The sequence below is a fragment of the Orbilia oligospora genome, assembly GCF_000225545.1.
Source record: "Orbilia oligospora ATCC 24927 unplaced genomic scaffold scaffold00080, whole genome shotgun sequence".
Taxonomy (NCBI): domain Eukaryota; kingdom Fungi; phylum Ascomycota; class Orbiliomycetes; order Orbiliales; family Orbiliaceae; genus Orbilia; species Orbilia oligospora.
The window spans coordinates 86102-105489 of NW_011645637.1; the positions used below are offsets into that span (position 1 = coordinate 86102).

At 44.9% G+C, this 19388-nt stretch overlaps 5 protein-coding genes across 5 annotated transcripts; all 5 read right to left on the reverse strand.

Moving 5' to 3' along the window:
• Positions 1–219: 219 nt before the first annotated feature.
• AOL_s00080g27 (uncharacterized protein) lies at positions 220–1420 on the reverse strand (the record flags this gene model as incomplete). Its single annotated transcript, XM_011124402.1, has 3 exons — positions 220–597; positions 665–1078; positions 1343–1420. 3 exons carry the CDS (start codon positions 1418–1420, stop codon positions 220–222), a joined length of 870 nt encoding a protein of 289 aa, XP_011122704.1.
• Positions 1421–6901: 5481 nt separating this feature from the next.
• AOL_s00080g28 (uncharacterized protein) lies at positions 6902–9009 on the reverse strand (the record flags this gene model as incomplete). Its single annotated transcript, XM_011124403.1, has 5 exons — positions 6902–6942; positions 7007–8128; positions 8256–8769; positions 8825–8913; positions 9006–9009. 5 exons carry the CDS (start codon positions 9007–9009, stop codon positions 6902–6904), a joined length of 1770 nt encoding a protein of 589 aa, XP_011122705.1.
• A 1817-nt stretch (positions 9010–10826) lies between these two features.
• AOL_s00080g29 (uncharacterized protein) lies at positions 10827–12117 on the reverse strand (the record flags this gene model as incomplete). Its single annotated transcript, XM_011124404.1, has 4 exons — positions 10827–11813; positions 11871–11919; positions 11987–12041; positions 12108–12117. The coding sequence occupies 4 exons, from the start codon at positions 12115–12117 to the stop codon at positions 10827–10829; spliced, it is 1101 nt and encodes a 366-aa protein (XP_011122706.1).
• A 2176-nt stretch (positions 12118–14293) lies between these two features.
• On the reverse strand, positions 14294–15136 carry AOL_s00080g30 (uncharacterized protein; the record flags this gene model as incomplete). Its single annotated transcript, XM_011124405.1, has 2 exons — positions 14294–14908; positions 15002–15136. 2 exons carry the CDS (start codon positions 15134–15136, stop codon positions 14294–14296), a joined length of 750 nt encoding a protein of 249 aa, XP_011122707.1.
• A 781-nt stretch (positions 15137–15917) lies between these two features.
• AOL_s00080g31 (uncharacterized protein) lies at positions 15918–16393 on the reverse strand (the record flags this gene model as incomplete). The annotated part of the gene is made up of 3 exons (XM_011124406.1): positions 15918–16141; positions 16216–16294; positions 16373–16393. The coding sequence occupies 3 exons, from the start codon at positions 16391–16393 to the stop codon at positions 15918–15920; spliced, it is 324 nt and encodes a 107-aa protein (XP_011122708.1).
• Positions 16394–19388: the final 2995 nt, after the last annotated feature.

The following is a 19388-nucleotide window of genomic DNA, read 5'->3' on the forward strand; positions in this document are numbered from 1 at the left end:
TAAAGAAAATAGAAAAAAAAGGACGAGGTTCGCCAGAGCAACAAAACAAGCTACGCCAGGCCAAGTAGATAGATATAGAAAAAAGGACGCCGTCAAGGTAAAGGGCTAGACGGGGGGAAACGTCAGCATTATATTCCTAGACAATCGGACAAGAAGTGAGAAGAGAAAAAAGTCTTACTCCAAAAAGTCCGAAAGCAGACGATCCATTAACCCATCGCTTCAATCGGCAGCCTTTCTCTTTCGCTTTCTGGGCGACTTGGTGGCCGGTGCGGCTGCCTGTTGCTCTTCTTCACCTGCCGAAGGGGGAGGAGTGACCTCCTTGGTCGAGCGCTTGCGAGAGCTCTTCTCCTTGGGAGTAGCCTTTTCCTTCTCCTTGCTCTTCTTTTTGCTCGATTCTCCCTTCTCCTTTCTCCCTTTGGTCGACTTGGGAGTTACGGGCTTCGGTGGAGGCGCAGCTTCTTCTTCCTCCTCTTCCTCTGGTTCGACCTCTTCGGGGATTTCCTCGGGGAGGGGTTGACCACTGAGCTTGGCCTTGTACGCAGCAATAAGTTTGTTGTACTTCTGCATCTCAATCACGTACTGGTCACGGAAGGGTTGCTAGAAGAATATTTAGTAAACAAATTTTATGGTTTCATATGAAAAGAAAAAGAGAAAAAAGACATACTTGTTCACCGTTCTCCTTCATGTTAGCCCACCTAGTGGCCAATTCCTCGGTGATTTCTTTATTGCTAGCGCCGGAAAGCTCCTGGACGACTTCCTGTCGAGCAGCTTTAGCGAAAGCAAAGTATGCTGTGAGAGGTTTCTTTGGCGCATTGGGATCCTTTGGAGTGGTGGTCTTGGTGCGCTTGCGGCGCTTGGGAGCGTTGCCATCTTCGGCGGCTTCCTCTTCGGCAGCTTCGGGGACTAAAGAAGTAGCACGGGCGACGGCAGCGGCAACAGCACCGGCACGAGCCAAAGTACCACCGAAGAAAGTCTGATCACCAGGTTTGAAGTCTGGGAAATTTGCTTGCATGTACTGGCCAGCAGCGTAGGAGGCAACATGAGCAGCATTGGCGAGGCTATCGAGACTGACACAAAGCTTTTCGGCTATTAGCATGAGTTCTTTCCCTTGAATGGGGAGGATTTGGGTTTGGTGGTTGCCTTCATCGTCGCTCGGGGGCGGGACGCGAAGGATGGTGGTGGTAGTTGTGTTGTGATGGGGCATGATGAAGCGAGGCAACAAAAAAGTTTGGTACAGCAACAGAAGTGATAGGATGGATAGACAGTAGAATGGGAATAGAGAATGGAAATAGAAACAGAAGGAGGAGGAGAAGAAGAAAAGGATGAAGGATAGAATACTTACTTGCTGGTATTTCTGAATAACGTCCTGACTGTTGACAACAGGCGCAGCCGGGGCCGGAGCGGGCTTTGACCTAGCCATGGTTCCCGCAAGCTAGAAAAAAAAAAAAGTTAAAAATTATTATACTGAATAGAAATTAAGTGAGAGCAGCTCAATGCTTACGAGTTCGGTAAGGTAAGGGAGAGGTGATGGTGTTGTTGTTGTTGTTAGTAGTGGTGGTGGTGAATGGCAATGATGATGATGGGGAGGATGATGATGGATGTGGTGATGAAGGTTGGATGGTGGTGGTGGTGGTGGTGGTGGTGTGGTGTCCTGTTAACTACTAACGAGGCTGTCTGTTGCAGGTCAGGTCAGGTTTTGGTCAGGTCAGACCGGGTCGGTCAAGTTGAGGTGAAAGGGAAAAGAAAGAAAAGAGAAGTGGTGGCGTGTTGTTGTTTACTTCGAAGGGGAGGAAGAGAGATGGAGGGAGTGAAGAGAAAAGGAAGAAGAGGGAACGGAGTGGAAAGTGGGAATGGGCCGGATTAAAGAAGGATGGGAGCCCAGACAGCCAGTTCAAATCAGTTCGGTCCAGTTCAGGTCAATTCCCGTTGGGATCAGATCAGATCAGATCAGATCGGTTCAGATCAGGCTCTGTTCAGGTCTGTCCGGTCTGGTTTGGTCTGGTCTGGTCTGGTGGGACGGTCCTGTTTGGTCTTGTCCGGTTAGGCTTGGTCTGGTTTGGTCTGGTTTGGTTTGGTTTGGCACCGAACGGAACACAGCACAGCACAGCACAGCACAGCAGCCAACACATTTTATCTTCTTAATCAGCACAGTTGGCTGGCTGGCTGGCTGGGCTGCTATCCGTTCTGCCCTGGCCTGAGAGGTATTACCTCCCCATCATGCCAACCAACCACAAACCAACCGGCCAGCCAACCAGCGTCTGACTGGCTACCCAAACATAAACAAAAAAGAAAAAGATTTCCTTTCCCCTCCCTGACAGAAACTAAAAAAATTCAAAACGCAAAAAAAAAAAAAAAAAAAAATGCTGGGGCTGGGCTGGATGATGGTGGTGGTGATGAAGACAACTGTCGCTTGACAGAATTCTAGAACCGAAAAAATAAAAATTAATACACACCTTGGAAGTTAACTATAATAATAATAATATAGCACGACAGTTCCGATGGACGACAGATAGTATAAAAGATAATGTGAATAAATAATAATAATAATGTAATATGTAAACAAGATGACGATAACCCCGACACCGATGGAATAAATATCAAATATGTAGGACTTCTGTCTACCACGGAAGAAATCAGATCAGAAAATTCAAGCGTCTAGAAAAGACGGAAAAGAAAAAAAAAAAAAAAACTAAAATGGGGCGGGTGGGCATGCCACTGTGGTATTTATAGCTTGTCGAGGGGAAGAAGAAGAAGAAGAAGAGGGAGGGGTGGTGTTGGTAGAAAAGAAGGCAGTCCTAGAAATTCTCCCCCCCCGCGAAAAACTCTGCGCTACCAGGTGGTGTTTCTTTCGATCCATTCTACTCTGCTTCTTCTGCCGCCGCCCTGCTTCTGCTGCTGCTGCTACTTTTTCTAATTCTGGTTCTGCTAGCCTGCCGCTTTGCTGACTCGCCTTTGCCAGGCTGCTTGCTTGCTTGCTTGCTTGCTTGATTCCTTGCTTGCTCGCTCGATTGCCTGCATTACTTGCATTAAGAGTACCGTTCGCTGCAAGTCCGTCGGTTTCAAAACAAACGGCTTAAACCTCGAATGAACGATCGAATGACCCCGCTGGGATGGCCCCAGTTGATAGATAATCAATTGAGGTCAAATTGGATTTGAATTTTGCATTAACTGGCCAGTCGAGATCCATCGATCTCGTTCTTCTCGCATGCAGCAGCTTCTTCTGAGACCTTCGCTGATACCACTTCGGCACTACCCATTCCCAGCATCTACATACATCAAAGTACATACATACTTCTTATCGTGAACGAAGTATCTAAACATCATCGAAAATAAGATTGATACGGCACAGGATATGATATTTCTCACGATGGTTTCTATTCTCAGGAAACATAGATACTTAGTTCCAAGTGGGAGAGTAGACAGAAAGAAGAAAGCGCTATCTGCGACCGGATAAGGCCAGCATGTTGGTCTTCCATCCCATCCACACGTGCACCGCACACCGCTGCACTGTGCACTGCTTCGTTCCTACCCCACCCGAAGGAGAAAACAAGTCCACGAAAACCGTCCGTTCCATCCATCCAACGATTCGATTCGATTCACTCTGATGCAACATTGGCTTCACTCACATGCTTCCTTGTCTCGACCGTTTTTTTTATTCTCTTCTTCCCCAGGTCTTAGCTTACCTAGCCAGTTTCAACCAAGAAATTCGGCGTGCAACGGTATGTATGAGAGAGTGTGTGTGTGTACCTGCTTCGATCCAAGTTAGGGCAAGAAAGAAACAAAAAAGTCGTGATTTGATTTCTTTCATCTCGAGCAAAGGCAAAATCCCAAACTGCACATTGCGCAATTGATGCTTCCTCCCTCTTTTTTTCCTCTCGTTCTTTGCCTGCCTGACTGATTGATTGACTGATTGCCCAACCAGATCGATTCCTGATTCCTGAAGCAAGGGCTCGCTCGAGGACCGACTATCAAGAAAGGGCTGGGATCGGTTGGCAAAAGGCAAAAAAGACAAAAGTCCAAAAAGTCCAAAGGCAAAAAAGAAACAAAATAATACGAGACCAATCGGTCAAGACAGTTTCCGTTAGCCTAGCCTAACCTATCCGTCGGTGCATCGGTTGACATGAAACATCGTGACTTCACTGATATCTTCTTCTATCTTCAATCCACTCGATCGAGAATAATATGTATAAAAGGAACAGAAGATAAGAGATGATATTCTTAAACTCCAGTAGGTATATACTTTTTATCCCTCGTGAACTTCGAGAACTCGTTGAATCGAATCGGATCGAATCGAACAGTATCGAACAAGTATTGTCGAATTTCATACCGTGCCTGAAACGAGACATATCATACATACATCACCAACCTTCAAAACCTACCCGTCAAAATCAACCTTCGAGTGAAAATAATGAAGATGAACAATTAAATTACCTGCTTCGCATTCTGGCACAAACCCTTCTTTCCCATGGCCAGAAAGAACGCCATGAAAGTTCATTCAGACAATCCAATCCAATCCAATCCAACCCGCTGACCATTTTTTCCCCTTGAAGCCACCATTTCCCCCTTCCCTTTCCCTTCTCGCCTTCCCCGCACCGGCCCTTCGCGAAGGAAAAAAAAAAAAAAGTACTGGCGGTTCAACGTTGACACGCTAATCAACGGCAAGGGCATCCAACGCACCGACAAGGCTGGTAACTTTCAAGCACATCTTTTTTATTTTCTATTTCCCCGCACGAGAAACAAACCCAAAAAGCTAGGCAGGCAGGCATGACCCGCTCGTGCTTCCAGCCAGCCAGTCACCAAAAAAAGGATTGAGAGAGAGAGAGAGGAGGGAGAGAGAGAGAGGAAGAACTGGTACCGCTCGACCCGACCTGCTCGAATACGAACGAACAGTTCATCACAAACCTTAACTTTTTTTTATTTTACGAAAAAAGAATAATCACATATTAGGTACCTGGGAGAACCATCCAATTCAGCCCTGCTGGAGTAGGAAATTGGATGAAAGATATACCCCTTCTGACCTGTCCGGTCTGGTCTGGTCTGGTCTGGTTGGTTCTGTACTGTACTGCGCGGTGCAGTGCCAAAAGACCGACCCGTTGGACTTCCAGGTCGGACTTTACCTCTCCCAGGCGGACATAAAATCCACATCACCCATCTTCCCAGGCCCCCATACTCTACCCAACTCAACCCAACTTCGTAAGATCTTAACTTTTTGATAGAAAGGGAATACAGTCGAACACCTACTACTCCTATTCAAAAAAAAAAAATAGGTAGAATCCTAACCCTGTATAACAGAAAAATATCCCCGTCAAAAACTGCACTGGACGGTGTTCCAATTGATGTCGTATATAAGTATAAATGTCAGGACCTTCGATCCTAAAATCCACCCACCACCGAACAAAAGTTCCTCCCAGTCTTCCAGAACTCAGGTCACGAGAAACCTACCACGGTTACTTACTTACCGACTTATGCATGGTAGATAACCCATCTCTAACCGCCAGTTCACCACCACTCTTCCCCATCCGAACCCTCCAATCCCAAACAAATATCCCATTGCATTCCCAAGGAAGAAGAACGAAAAGATGAATCCACCCCCAAAAAAACATGCATCCCTCCATGAACATTTGAAACCTGTATCATACATCCAGTTCCATAATCTGTCATCGGTACCAAGTAACATAGTACCCAAGATCAACATCCCCAAACATCCCCAAACTCTTCCTCCCCGAACATCTCCAAACTTTTTACTTTAATAAAAAATAAATATATAAAAATAGAAGAGGAAAAACCACCATCGACAGTCTATAAAATTCTCTCGAAAATCCAAAATTCCATATATACATATCTTTATCTACCTATCTACCTAAAGTACTCACATCAGTCCTAATCTCGTACCCAATCTAGACACACTAAAGTCTTACCATAGCCATCAGTCCCGAATCCAACCTCACATTTCCCCATCCCCGCCCCGCATTGCCCCTCACCCAGTTAATTATTTACCCAACCGTATAACTTAACTTACCCCCCCTCCACAGCTAAAACTCAACGGCCAAGTTTATCCACGTATATTACAAGTAGTGAGTACCTAGCCAGCTAGCTAGCTAAATCCCCAGCTACACTTAACGAACGAACGAAACGAAACGAAAATACAATCAATCCCCAATTGCAACCACCCAAGTAAACCTCTCCTCGATCCAAAAAAAAAAATCCCGTATCGTCCATATATCGCAAGAAACAATACACCACTTCTACTTCATCAAACATATTGAAAACGCTTCGAAAGAAAGTTATATATAAACCTACACATATCCACTCTATCCCGAAGTTTTCAGCAAACAGATAAATAAATAACCGATCGATCTATATCAATTATTCAAATCCATTAAATTTTAATTTTAATTCCTACCAAAATAAAATAAAAAAAACTTCCAAGGTAGGTACCTACATAGCATGCAACCGAAGTAAAAAATTATAATTAAAGAAAGAAAGAAGATTTCATATAATCAAAAATACGCCATCCCAATATGCCACCCAACTAAAATATAAAAAAATGAAAAATGAAAAAAAAACAAAAAAACAACCATGATAAAAGACAACTGCTTATAAAATGCTTTTTCTTTTGCATCGGTAGAAAAGAAATTTTGGCAGGTAAAAGACTTAGAAAAAAAAAAGGAAACATTAAACGTCGCCGTCGCCAATGAAATGCGCTGAAAAGGGATTCCAACAGAATATATATAAAAAAATTTGTCCCAAAGATGTAAGATGATGGGGGTATCTCGTTTCCCATGGATCTAAAACCTTCTAGATCGAAAATCTTGTGTGTGTGTCGTCGCTTGTAAGCTGCTAACTCCCTATATCGTTCAATCATGACCTCGAACTCTTCAACCGGGTAGATCGTTTTCTGTTATCTAAACCCTGGGAATATCCTATCCATAGTCTCCCTCCCTACTACAAGTTAGCACATCCCTTCCCTCATATAAAATAGAATAATAATAATAAAAAAACTTACACCTCGGCCTGACTACATCCTCCACCACCCTCTGCTCTCTATACTGCGGTCCTAATCCAAACCCTCCTCCCCTCCCTCTCTCCCCGTAATTCCCCCTCCCAGCTCTAACTAATGCCTGCCGGCCCATTAAATCCAGCTCTTGTCTTCTCAACCTCCTAAGTCTCCATCTCCACAGAATTCCACCCTCATCGTTGCTATTACCACCGTTATTCGCAGCGGTGGCGGCAGCAACCTCCCTACTCCTCTCCCTGACTGACCTCAAAAGCCTTTCTCGTCTTACAATCGCATTCGTAAGTCTGATCGGCACATACCCCTTCGGCAAGCAACTCTGTTTACACAGCACGCAAAGCGAAGATTGAGATTCCAGGTATGGGTCGATACACTCCGGGTGGAAGATATGCAAGCAAGGTAGTTCTCGGACGGTAGTTTCTTGGTGAATGAAGTCGTCAAGACAGATCGGACAGGAGGTTTGGTGATATCCACGGTGGTGTGGCGGTGATGATGCCGTGGGTGTCTGAGCTCCTCCTAGCTGTGGGCTCGATGTAGAAGGAGATTGTACCCTTGGCGATGAACGGGACTTTGTCGATGGTGTGGTTGGCGAAGCTAACGTTAAACCTTTCGACGTTGATACTTCAGCCATCTCCGGTGATGTCGTGGTATCGATAGCTGTCGGAGACTTTGATTTATCCTTCACCCTTTCCTTCCCCTTTGATTTCCGCTCAGTTGTTATAGTGGCAGGTATCATAATTGATACACCCTCCTTCACCACCACCGCACTAGGAACTCTAACTTTCTCCTTCCGCCTTCCTTCCTCTTTCGGTGCCGATCGTGTCGCAGCCGTAGAATTCTGAGCCTTCCGCTTAGGCGGTGTCGATTGTCCTCCATTCTCAGCGATATAAACATACAACGGAAACTTCGCCAGAAACTCTCGGGGCACGGTTATCCTTCCAACTCCCAGGCCTTCTAAATCTACTTCTCCATTCGCAATCCGTCGTCGTAGACTTCGTCGATAGTGGAATTGGAAGAGGTGCATGAGTAGCGATGAGGCGCCGATGATAAATAAGAGAACGGCGACAACAACGAGGAGGAATAACCATAGCCCTGGCATTGGGTTTGTATTTCCTATCAAGTGTATTAGCATCATGAAAGTCATATATACGTGTATCTCAAGATCCCCACGCGAGTGGCAAAACAATGCCCCGCGGTGTTTGGAACCCATCTGAAGCAAAGGAAGGAGAGTTAAACCCACTCGTCGAAATGACCGTGTATATCCTAGCATAATCCCGAATATCATAACCAGCCTCCGTCAAATTGAACCCATTATAAACCTCCGACATATTAGCACTATACTCCGATAGCTTATTCATCAACGGTTGTCCAATGGCTCCGTCCAGAAAATAAACGGGATATTCAAACGGATACTCCTCGCCTTGAAGAGGGTCGGTATGATTCGAATATTTCGCCGGAACACCATAAAATATAAACGCTGCGACATTGTCATTTTCAGCGGAGTACATATATTGACGACTGCAATGTTGGGTTATTAACGGGGCGTATGCGATGAGTTTGAGATCATCCATTGGTAAATTGGCTTTTCGAGTGATATTCCGAGGGACGAGGTCATGGTTATCGCATGGATCGGAAGGATCGAGGTCCGGGACATACAAAAGGCCTTTGAAGGTGTTTCCGCCTTTGGAATCTTGAGAATAGAGGGTTTGGAAGTCGGACGGTGATGAAACCTCGAGGGCGAAGGAAAGTGATTGCTAGAAGCTTATTAGACGAGTGGCATTTAAGATAGCAGACGGTGGAAACACGAACATTAAGGGTAGGAAAGTCGAGATTGGCAGCGACAGGCCGGGCGGCTGACGGAATGACGATGACACTGAAGTTAAAATTGGTTGCGGCTGCTGCAAGAAGATGAAAGTCCGAGGATATGTTAGTTCGGTGAATGCATGCCAAGGAAATCCAGGTAGAACAGATCGAATGGGACGGAACGTACACATTATGGCGACAGGAGGCACGCCGCTCCTCAGAAAGATATTTACTCCTTTATATAATGAGGGTTATCTATTATAACGGCTCGATTAAAAATGGCGAGAAGAATAGAAGTCGAAGTAGGAGCAAAGTAGAATGAGTTGAGGTTGAGGTTGGAGATTAGCAAGTAAGGTTGTGTGAATGTCTTAAGACTCGGGCGACAGATGAGACCCGCTGCAATCGGTCGTCGTCAGCCGCTATCTATCGATATTACTGATTAAAATTCATGGTTCCCGCCTGCTGCAGTCGTCGATGTGATCGGATACTCGGGTATCTTATTGTCGACGCCGGAAGTAATGTCGGTAAGTATTATAAGCACTTGGTGGGTATAAGGTATATATATTATGAAATGTAGTCGCGGGTGATGTGCTGGAGGGGAGAAGATGGAAAAGGAGGGAAAGCTGGTTAGCTTGAAGTAGCGGTTGCAGTTGACGCAGCTGGCTTGGGCTAGTTTATATTGAGACCCCGGCAGCCCTGCGTAATCCTCAATTCGATGGACTCCACAGACCTAACTATCGAGCGAGCATTGACTGACAGGGAGGCAAAGAGGATGAAGATGGTAGTTAACGGTGGAAGATGGGCAAAGCACGGCTGAAGGATCGAAAAGGATTAAAAAGATCCGGCTTGGAAAGGCCGAGCAAAATAAAATAAAAAAATAAGAAAAATAAAAAATCACGGAGTCCGAAACTGGAATAAAACGCTCTTGCAAAAAGGAAAAACGTCAGAAGTCACAAGCTGGGTCTGTCGCACACTGTGGGTTAGTTGTATAACTTGTAAACCTGTCGGGTGCCGGATATATATCTTGTCCCGTACGTAGATACCTCTTCTATAAAAAATAAAAAAGAGAGAGAGAGAGAAAAAAAGAAAAGAAGAAAGAGGGAAAGAGGGAAGGAAAGGGAAAGAGAAGGACAGGAGCGCAGTCTCTCTCATTATATGCATAGACACTCGACACTCCACAAATCTCGTCATAAGGAAAGAAAAATCAATCAGAAAATTCAGTCCTCTTGGAAAAACCCCGGGTTGGCAATGCTGAGAGGCGATCAAGGTCCTCAAGCTTCTTGGTCTGCTTCTTGGATTCTAGTCGCCTCGGGTCCAGTCATCCGGGGCGTGGGACCAATCACCATTCCAAATATCTCCGGGGGTAGGGACCTGTCGCTTTCCTATTTGAATGTCTTTTGATATAGATTTCATATCTCGAACTGTATCACAAAGTGCTCTTTTGGTTCTTTGGGGGTCTTGGTATACAGGTGGTCCTTTTAAAGTCTTCTCCTTCTTTCTTGCTCAGGCTAGCCGAAAGCACGGTCAATCAGCTTGAGGTTGGTCGTGTTCTGTGTAAAACGTGAGAAAACTTGCTGTGAAAATCGTTCGTTAACGGAACATGCCAGGCATGCAGGGACCCAGCTCTCTAGCGCCAGGCCCAGGCCTTGGTTTGGTCTTCGGTCACGGAGTCCCTCGGCTCCTGCCAGGCCAAGCAAATTTGGAATCTCCAACCCAGAATAGACAGCTTGCAGCTCGTTTCCCAATTACGAGAACACGGCATGTGTACATGGAAATGATAATTTCGTCATTCACCCTTCCATTGTGTATATCACGCTTCATGCATGCACGCCGTAGTAAAGATCCATAAAAAAAGATATCCCCCCCCACCACGCCATAAACCCCATCATATCATACTGTCCCAGCCCTCAACGTCCTCCAACTTGCATTCTACTGAAGCGGTCACATCTCCACACCCTTTCGTTTCCCTATCACTACCCTTCCAAAAAGTCTTCCTGAAGAACGAATCCTATTCGCCCTTCTCCTCGACTTTTTCGTCCACATCCATCTTATCCACTTCCTTATCTCCATCTCCATCCTTCGGTGCTTCTCCAAACACCGTCCCTTCAGGCTGGGGCCCCACATCGGCAGCATCCAATTCCGGCGGGCCTCCAACCATCGGCCCATCTTCACTTGTCCCTTCTGTTATCACAACATCAGCCTCTTGCTCCTTCCTCAATAACTCTCCCTGTGATATTCCATTCCCACCTTCATCAGCCACTAACGCAGCGACACCTTCGTCACTAACCGGGCTTCCTGCTGCATCTACCCCGTTGTTGGCAACATATTCCCTAGCACTAGCCCATGGTATCGGTGTCAAAGTTGCACCTGTGGCGCCGTCATCATCATTGACTAATCCCGACCCAATTGGTATAGCATTTGACGAAGATTGTCCGTCATGGCTGATCGGTAACGGGAACTTATCAGCTCCCGAAGTGACAGACACGACACGGTGACATGCTCGTAGAAACTTGGCGAGAGAGCGATAGTGTTTATTTGGTTTTGAGATGAGTTCGGCGAAACGTTGAACTGTATGTGGAGGAGCAGTAGGGAACGTATTATTTAGAAGAGTGACCAGAGAGTTAAGTGACGAAAGAAGTGTCGGTGGGAGGAATTTCTCCGTATTATTCGAATTGACAGTGTCGGAGGGGAATTGGGTAGCAGGTATAGTGGTGGATTGTGTAGATGAGACAGAAGGAGGGTCATGTGGTTGTGACGAAGCTGGGACTTGGGCTGTCGGATCCTGCTGGGTCTGCGTAGCCTCGACGTCAACCGTCGGTGCTGCTGTCGGAGTAGACGACGACTCGCGGTTTTCACCAGCTAGTTCCGATGAATTAGGTGTTTGCTCTTCCTCCGAGGACTGGATTATGGTCGTGGATTCGCGAGAGATGCTGACGGGCGGTTTAGGCCCCAGCAGTGGTGGGGGTTTAGGTAGTGGGAAGGAATTATATGCGATCTATCCTATCAATTAGCAAGATATCTCCCATATAAACTGAAGAATGGAATATAATACCCATTCTAATCGCTTAAGCATAAACTGCAGCACATCTGGCCAGTCATCTCTAAAAAAAAACGGTTTATGTGATCAGTCGCGTGCATCCCACCAGAGCTTGAGTTCGTGCAACTTACAGCCCGATGGTACTATCTATGGTAAGCTGGTTTACCAGAACTTCCAGCTCTTCGTCTAGAAACAAGTTAGCTTTAAATAATACCCCTCGGTGACAATGATGAGGCGGGGTGTCATACAGACCTGATTTCATTCTGCGGGTTCCGTGATGATGGTGGCGCTGAGGCAGCTGTTGCGGTTGGAATTGTCGATGTAACTAAAGTCGCGCCAGTTCAGGTGGACTGGGAATGGGCGTCGCCAATGTTAAGGCGTTGCACCAACGCAAAAACAACCACATCTTGGTTGAGGTAGCGCTGCTCTAATATTCTATCCCATCAAGTTAATTTGAACTGGTATTAAGATATCTATTTTGGATGTTAGTCGGAGGGATAGTAGTATAAATTTCCTGGGCCTCGATTACTCTTCTCTGAATGAGATAGCTATAACTTCGTTTCATTTTGAAAAAAAAACCTGATATAAAGACTTCAACAAGATGCAAGTTAAGTTACCCAATGCGATGCAATGATTCCATTGGCATGTAGAACGCAGCTGACAGTATCTTGAATTTAAATTTGAATAAACTCGCTTCAAGAGAACAAGGTGAGATAGATATCTATACTCCCTGGAAAGCCCCAAGTTCAATTAACTAACTATCAGACTAGACGGCTAGTCTTAGATAGGAACTTGCATTGGTTTCATTACATCAAAATAGAGAGACTTTTAGATTTTGACTTGCAATGAGACTGTATAATACCACCAATGGAGACCATGCATGACAAAAGCATTACCAAGTTATCATATGTAAGTATATTAAATTAACTATAGTAATGCTTTATGATATTAATGTAGGATAGCCATAGTCTAATTCAATTAACAAAGAAACTGTTGCGTTAATTTGGGCCTAGACAGAGCCATGACGGAATTATTACTAATGTGCTTGCCGATGATGTCTATCGTACATAGGTATACGTAATAAGAATACTCGAGTACTGCACATGATATTGGAGCGCAATCCCTAACTATAAATACACCACCGTCCCGCATTAGATCAGGCCTTTCGCGTACAAACCGTTCGACGTTTCTTTGCAATCGGAAACGTGCGGCAATAGAGGCACCTGTAACCCCTATGTGTCGACGAGGTCGTCTTATAATATCTCCTAGTGGCGGTTCTAAGATCTTGAGAGTATGGGAGTAAGCCGCTAGAAGACCTTCTTTTTGGAGAAGCTCGAACATAAGATCACCGAACGCAGTCTCGCTTGCTGGTGTCAATTTGAGGTAATGGTAAGCCCAGTTTTGTAGTATATAACGCCCCAATACGTCCGACCCAACGAACTGTTTTCCGTTTCCTCGATATCTGCCTGTCAGGTACATCATGCAAAGATTTATAATATTGCCGTGAACCCCTTTCAACTTGGAGCTAAAATTATGAATGAAAGTATTCTTTAGCCGTAGAGTGGGTGAAATGGAAGGTGCCAGTGTCCTGGTCGACTTTTAGTAATCCTGCACAAGTGGATATCATACTATCAACTTCTTGCAAGTCGTCGCAGCCCACTGCTGGAAAATCGTCAAGGTCATAGTCGATCTCGGGTCGAGCTGAGATTTTCGAAATTATTACAAGAGCATGTTGTAACTCGAGGGGAGTCGTCGGATTGAGGACTGGGTCGGGTGGTATATGCCGCTCCTAATCTGGGATACAACTTTTTTAGACGGTCCAAACTCCCTTGGACTTCAAATCCATTTATGTCGTGCTCAGTCTGCAGGGACTTCAATGCCGCTAAAAGCGCCGTGGGTGGTTTATTCAATGCACCGGTCCGTCTAAACCCATTAGCCCCCCCCCCTTTTACCATAATTCTGTATACACAAAGATCTTGGAATTGAGACGAATCAATCTAGTGTGACCAACAATGGGAGCAAGATATCTATGCAAGATTCAAATCTACGAGATCGACTAGTTTAAAGTATGAGCTATATAGATTCGCAATATAGCTAGTTAATTTACCCCTCCAACAGCTTCACGCCCCGCCGTAGCTACTCGACATTGTCTTGTCACAATTGTACAAGCCTCTCGCTTATGCAAGAACAACCGCAAAGTTATGTCCAGAACATGCATGATTAAGTACTTAACTATTGTACCTTTACTTCGCTATCTCATGTATCCTAGAGTAGATACCGAACGAAGTATGCGTTGGTACGTGGTCATTTTTTAGTCGTCAATCTACGATAGCTAACCAAATACACCAAAGCATGCATGTCATTCATCTCGAAACAAGAACTAGACTATTTACGAATGAAACCGACGTAAATAACCTCTAAACCCTCTTCCCAGTCTACTACTTATAGAAAACCGTATAATTCAAATTATCCACCCCCACATACGCCAAAGCCTCAGGTATTTCAACCCCACCAATCAACCCAATCGTCTTCCCCTTCACATACTCAATTTCCACAGTCTCAGCTCCATCAAATTCACCTCCAAAATCCACAAACGCCATTGGACTTTTCCTCGCCATTATTATCGGCGTTTCACCTCCCGGTAATGGTACAAACCTAACCTCCATCTCACCACCTTTTACCATCTCCCCATCACCATTTTTTGAAGGATAGTACGAAACAAATTTAAGCGTACAATCGATCAAAAGAGAGTTGGGAACGAGGCCGATGTTTACAGTAGAACAAAAATAATTTAAACTGTGGAGGTTGAACTTTTCAATATCTGAACTTTCGTATGCAGCGGTGAATGAAGGGTTGGTCACGAGGAGGTCTGCAACTAAGTATCTGGCTATGGCGTATGGTACTGATGCATTGATCGGGAAGAGGTCGAGGAGCCCTGGACCCCGTAGATGTGTGGCACCGAGGTTGAAGGATGGGTATTTTAGATGCTTGTAGATTGGAAGAGGGAGGAAACCGGAGATTGCTGGAGGGGGGGCGTTGGGAACATTGGAAAACTAATTGAAATTGAAATTTCTAAATGTGAATATAATTCCCTTTTTTCTTGCTTAAATGGGGAAATGTATATATATCGAAAAAGGGCTACATACGTCCGCAAAGAACTTTTCGGATCCTTGGCTATTAGAAATTGGTATGGCAGAGGTATAGTGGAGACAAAAGAGGTTTCCTGATAGAAAAAATAGGGCATAGGAAGCCCATAGTTTGAGGATATATACCAATGACATTATGAAACTATTTTAAGATATAAAATATTTACATATGCATGCGTAGGTGAGGAATGATATGGAAATCCGAGTCGTCTGCGCAGAACCGAACCTGGGTATTTATAGGTATCTCACCTATGGGGTCCGGATCTATATTTCAAGTTGCGTCTATAGAACCAGAACGTCATAAACTTAACTTTACTGGAACACTAAGATCTACGCCTGTGTCTATGTACGTATCTAACATTGGTCCTATTTGCGTTCCTAGGCGTCACAAAGGGAAGATTGGCATAGGTTTCGTAAGTACTAGTAGTATCTGGTAAGTTTTGTGCAACGTCGCACAAATGGTCTAGACAGGGCGATATACGTCGACAGGGAGCATTGTGTACAGCATGCATTCGATCGAATAGTCATATGATGTAAACATAAATGACCAAATGATTGGAAGAAAGATCAAGAGACCAGAATATTTATTTAAAAGCTATAGCTAGATTTGTGTGTCCAAAGTAGACGGGGGTATATTTATTAAATAAAACATGTGATAGACAAGGAAGACTTTCAGGTGAAGATGCGCTTGCCGGCAATGGAATAATCAGGTAACACCAAACTCCCCCATGCATGAATGCAACTAAAAAATAAAAATAAAAAAAGACGAACAATTTTCAAGGGTGGATTAAAATATGCATATAAAAATGCAAATAAACGGTCCCGATTCCGGCGGAGGTCCACTATATCCCCCAGACTACACTATATCTCATTCCTCGTTCCTTCAAAGGTCGTAGTTTCGCGAATTCGCCTTTCTCTACTTCCCATAATACCCTTGCGGTCCTGGGTTGTATCCTTGCTGCGGTCCACCGCCACCACCCATATTTCCCATCTGATGCTGATTCGCCAGTTGGTCTAGTTGTTGTTTGGAAATCTTCGACCGAGCGTTACAGATTGTGCAGTTGAGTTCTTCGTGGTAAGAAAGCGGGATGATCGGGATGTAGCAGAAGGTGAAGAAGTTGCGACGTTTTATCGCGATTACTAAAAATAACCTTTTCTTAGGACACTGTGGATTTTTTTAAAGCAATTCTAGGATTGATCGTGCCAGTACATACCGGAATTGTTATGGCAATTCGAGCAATTAACTCGAACGTTCTCGTAGCCCTTTAGGCGGGATGAGAAGTCTTGCGAGCCCTGTAAATTTGTTGCGATGTTAGCACGAGATGCGATGACGTCGGGATCCGGGTTGGGTGATCCGAATAAGGGACTTACACAAACGAAGATGAATGCCATTGTGTGATACTTGAATTCAAACCAACGACGAGAGGATAGTGATAACTTATGTGATGCCGATTCCGATAGCACTTAATGATAGGGGATTTGGTGAAGTAAATTGATAGATCTAAAGCGAAGTCGCAAGAATGATGTTATGTAAAGGTTGAAGAGTCGCGGATGGCGGAACTGGAAAGGGAACCTTTTTATCCCGTGGCAACCGAGACAGTTGTTTGTTCCCACCGCTGGCCTTGGGCTTTGCTTGGCCACAACGGAGCCACAGTTGGCATTACGCGTCATGTCTCGTGGCATGTCGGAAGTATTTCTGGCATTCTACAGTCCATATTTATCTCATGAATTGGGGCGAGTTGGCAGTGTAATACAATGTATGTCTAACTCTGAGAAGCTCACGATACGGGGGCGGTTCACACTGATACTTAGAACACTATGGATGCTGTGATATCTTGTGCGCAGGACGAGCACAACTGGCTCGCGAATTTGGCCCTAGGCCAATCACTCACTCGCTAGGTTCTGCCAGCGCAAGATGGTGCAGGCTTTGAAACCGGATCTCAATGCCGAAGCGGCGCCTGAAAGCCCAGAATGCAATACGAACGAATTTCGACTTTGTTACCGGAAATATACAACAAAAACAACACATTCGGAACTTGTAAATAAGCCGGCTGAATGCAAACCTTAAAATAATTCACGAAAATCTCACTCTATTCACACTATAAAATTCTTATACAATTGAATTTAAAGAGACATCCCCCATAGTTGTGATCTAGCCAGTTTGTTCTATAGATCAGTTGGCCTCGCAGCACATGTATGGAACGTTCACCTGGGCAGACAAACATGTGAGTAGCTTCAGTATTCAATGCTAGAAACCCTTCAAGGCTTCCAGCAATTTTACTTCATTAAATAGTATTCTGCAGGACTCCTTAAGCTACCTGACTTATCTACCATTACCCACTTTTGATAGTACCGGCCGCTTAATTAATCTATGATAGGAAACGATTGTGGTATACCAGTATCCGCTTTAAATGAGATGAAGTGTAGTTGATAGAAGATGGAGACATCGATAACAAACGCCCTATCATATATATATGGCCTAGAGGCAAGACGAGTACGAGTTCATATTTTAGAACAATCTAAAACCTGGAGTTCCAGAAATGTATAGTAGGTTCTTCTTGTTAGACATAAGTCGATATAAGGTCACTTCTGACATATATCCTGATCTATAGGTTGCTTAGACCGTCAAACGAATATGTGTAGCCGCATATGCACGTTGTATGACCACTGGTCGGCCCAAATTATTAACTTAGGAGAGCCTTCCATTTTCAACCTGGGGCAGGTGAACAGTACCTAATTGTTTCATATTCGGTTTATGAGCGGCACTTGGTCTCGTAGCTTGCAGCAGCATTGTCTAAACCTTCATTCGGGCGAGAACCACGGCCGGCCACGGATTGCATTGACTTATTGGTCAAAACGTAATCAATTGTCTAGTTTTCACTTTGGGAATTTTTTTGATACCGATCCAACTAGTTAGAAGGGTTTTCTTTTCCATTTTCTGTAGGGCAAGGGTGGATTTTTAGCTACCCTTTCAGATTAGGTACAAATTTTCTATGGATCCATAGAGGATATATCGATATAAATCGATTTGAGGCTCGCGAGATTCTCAGTGCTGAGGCCATCAACACATCAACACATAACTCCCTTACCCACCTACATCCATGGACATGCACCACCTGCACGGACGAGGATACTTGTGATAGCGAAGAAGGCTAGCTTTTATGGTAATCGGGGAAGGCTGAAGGCCGATAATTTCTTTCTCAATGAGATCAGACTGCCTAGAAACGATATCAGGATACGCAACGCTGCCGACGCCCCGAGATTCTAAAATGGCGCAGACTAATGCAACGGCGCTTTCCGTAGGAAACCGATATCATATCGTGCCTCACGAGCTTTCACTGACTGGTCTGCGACAGTACTTATGTAGTAGCTAACCAGCTTGGTTGAGCTGAACAAAGATAACGGTGCAAGTACCTGCTTTCTCCCTTGCAGAGCTTGCGAGTCCATCCTGGGAACTAATCTCAGCCATTCGATCCACCAAATGGAAGGCTCCACAGGCGACACGTCTATGTTTTTGATCAATTGATCAGGTACAACTTGGCCAGCGTAACACGAAGACGGTAATAATTTCTCCGCAAAAACAGGCCTCGACATCAATGATAAAATTAGCCTATTTCGCTCTTATAATGCGGTTCGATATATCAAGACCGATCCTTAGGTCCCCAAGAGTGACCAGTGTGAATTATTTTAAAAAAAAATCGGGTGAAAACTCCTAGCGAACGAGATGCATCTCTAACCCACCCATACAAGGATGTTTTTGCCAGCCTGCAGCGCAGCCCTCAGACAATCGATTGCAATCTATTTTGCCGAGCGAACAGTACCGCATGGCATGCTTCACATCAGTACCTGAACGGGCAAAGGCGAAAAAAAGATGTCTGAACATGCAAGTGGAAGAAGGCAAAAAGGTACCTTTGATGGGTCTCGGCTAAAGCGATTCGAAGGACCGTTGAGTTTAGCCCCGCTTGACATCAGTTACCGTCATAAATTGTTTGATCATAATCGGCATTCGAGAACCGGGTCGTGAAGTCCAATTGATGGATGCAAGCTGCAACAGGCATCTAGCTCGCAAATGCGGGCTGCGATAGATTGGTTTCCACAATGTTGGTTGGTAATCACATTGCATCTCAACAAAGTCGAAGCTCCTCCTCGTCTTCAGCTGGGGGGAACCGCTGCTCGCGGTAAAGTGGCAGGTACCAACCTCTACAAAGCGGAAGAAAAACATAACTGTCATGGAAAAGGCTGAAGCACGAAGCCAATGTGGATGGATAAAATTTCTCTTGGGTCTCCCGGCGCTCCACCTTGGTCTGGGATTCCTCCACTATTGGGTCTAGCCCAGCTTGAGCTGCATACATAGGGTGCAGATAGCGTCGTCGAGCCGGCACGCCTT